Source organism: Rhea americana, unplaced genomic scaffold, assembly GCF_003343005.1.
Source record: "Rhea americana isolate MKP2758 unplaced genomic scaffold, rheAme1 scaffold_483, whole genome shotgun sequence".
Taxonomy (NCBI): Eukaryota; Metazoa; Chordata; class Aves; order Rheiformes; family Rheidae; genus Rhea; species Rhea americana.
The window spans coordinates 224,526-225,562 of NW_028186627.1; the positions used below are offsets into that span (position 1 = coordinate 224,526).

At 77.5% G+C, this 1,037-nt stretch overlaps 1 protein-coding gene across 1 annotated transcript in view; it reads right to left on the reverse strand.

Annotated features, from left to right (window-relative positions):
* Positions 1-573: 573 nt before the first annotated feature.
* The window catches only part of PPP1R16A (protein phosphatase 1 regulatory subunit 16A), a 13,244-nt gene continuing 12,780 nt past the window's right edge, over positions 574-1,037 (reverse strand). The window contains exon 11 of the mRNA XM_085316991.1: positions 574-857. Within this exon, the coding sequence (XP_085173117.1) occupies positions 574-857 (284 nt within the window). The remainder of the gene's footprint in view (positions 858-1,037) is intronic.

The window sequence follows — 1,037 nt, forward strand, 5'->3', positions numbered from 1 at the left end:
CCAGGCCCCACAGCCTGCCCCCTCGCCTGTGGGGCGCCCCACAGCCTGCGCCCTCACTTCTACCATGCCCCACAGCCTGCCCCCTTGCCTGTGGGGTGCCCCACGGCCGGCCCCCTCACGTGTGGGAGCCCCAGGCTCAGCCTCTTCTTGTCTAGGGTGCCCCAAAGCCAGTCCCCTCCTCCGTGGGGCACCCTAGAGCCAGCCCCCAGGCCCTGCGGCTGTCCCAGCCCCCGCCCCCGCCGTGGGGCGCCCCACAAGCAGCCCCTCCCACCTCGGCCCGCGGCACCCCCCGGGGCCCCCACCGCACCGGGGCGGCACCCGCCCTTATCAGCACCCGCAGCAGTGGGGCGGGGAGGGCGCTGCCGGGGGGCACCCCCGCCCCCCACGTCCCCAGCCCGTGGGGCGCCCCCCGAGCCGCCGCTCACCTGCGCGCAGAGCCCTGCCGCCGCCGCGGCTCCCACCCGCCTGCCCGCGGCCGGGCCGGGCGGCGAGGGCGGCCCCGGGGTGGTGCCACCACCGTCACCGCCGCCGCCGCGGCCTGACCTTTGCGAGCAGCTGCCGCCCCGGCGCCCGCTAAATATAACCGGGGACGGCGACGGCGACGGGTGGCACCGGCTCCCCCGCCTCAGTTTCCCCTCCTGCCCGCGCCGTGCCCTGCCGCCGGCGGCTATTTTTCGCCGCGGCTCGCAGAGGTGACCTTGCACCCCGGCTTCGCCGGCGCCCGCTGCCAAGGCGCCGCCGCGACCCGGCGCCTCCTCCCTCGCCCCAGCGCCGGAGACGCTTTGACGGCAGCGGCACGGGGCCGGGCGCGGCACGGCACGAAGACGGCGGTCGGTGCAAAACAGGTGCTTTGATTTCTGAGGAACAGCCGGATTTCAGGGCAGAGCGGAGTTAAAAAGAGCCGCGAGCCGCCGCCAGCCGCAGCCCCCTGGGGCCAGGCGACGGTGAGCGGCCGGGGGTCCCGCGCGCCGGGGGTCCCGGGCGCCGAGGCCGCTGGGGCCTCGGGGCCGATGTCTCGCCCGCCGGGGAGCAGTGGC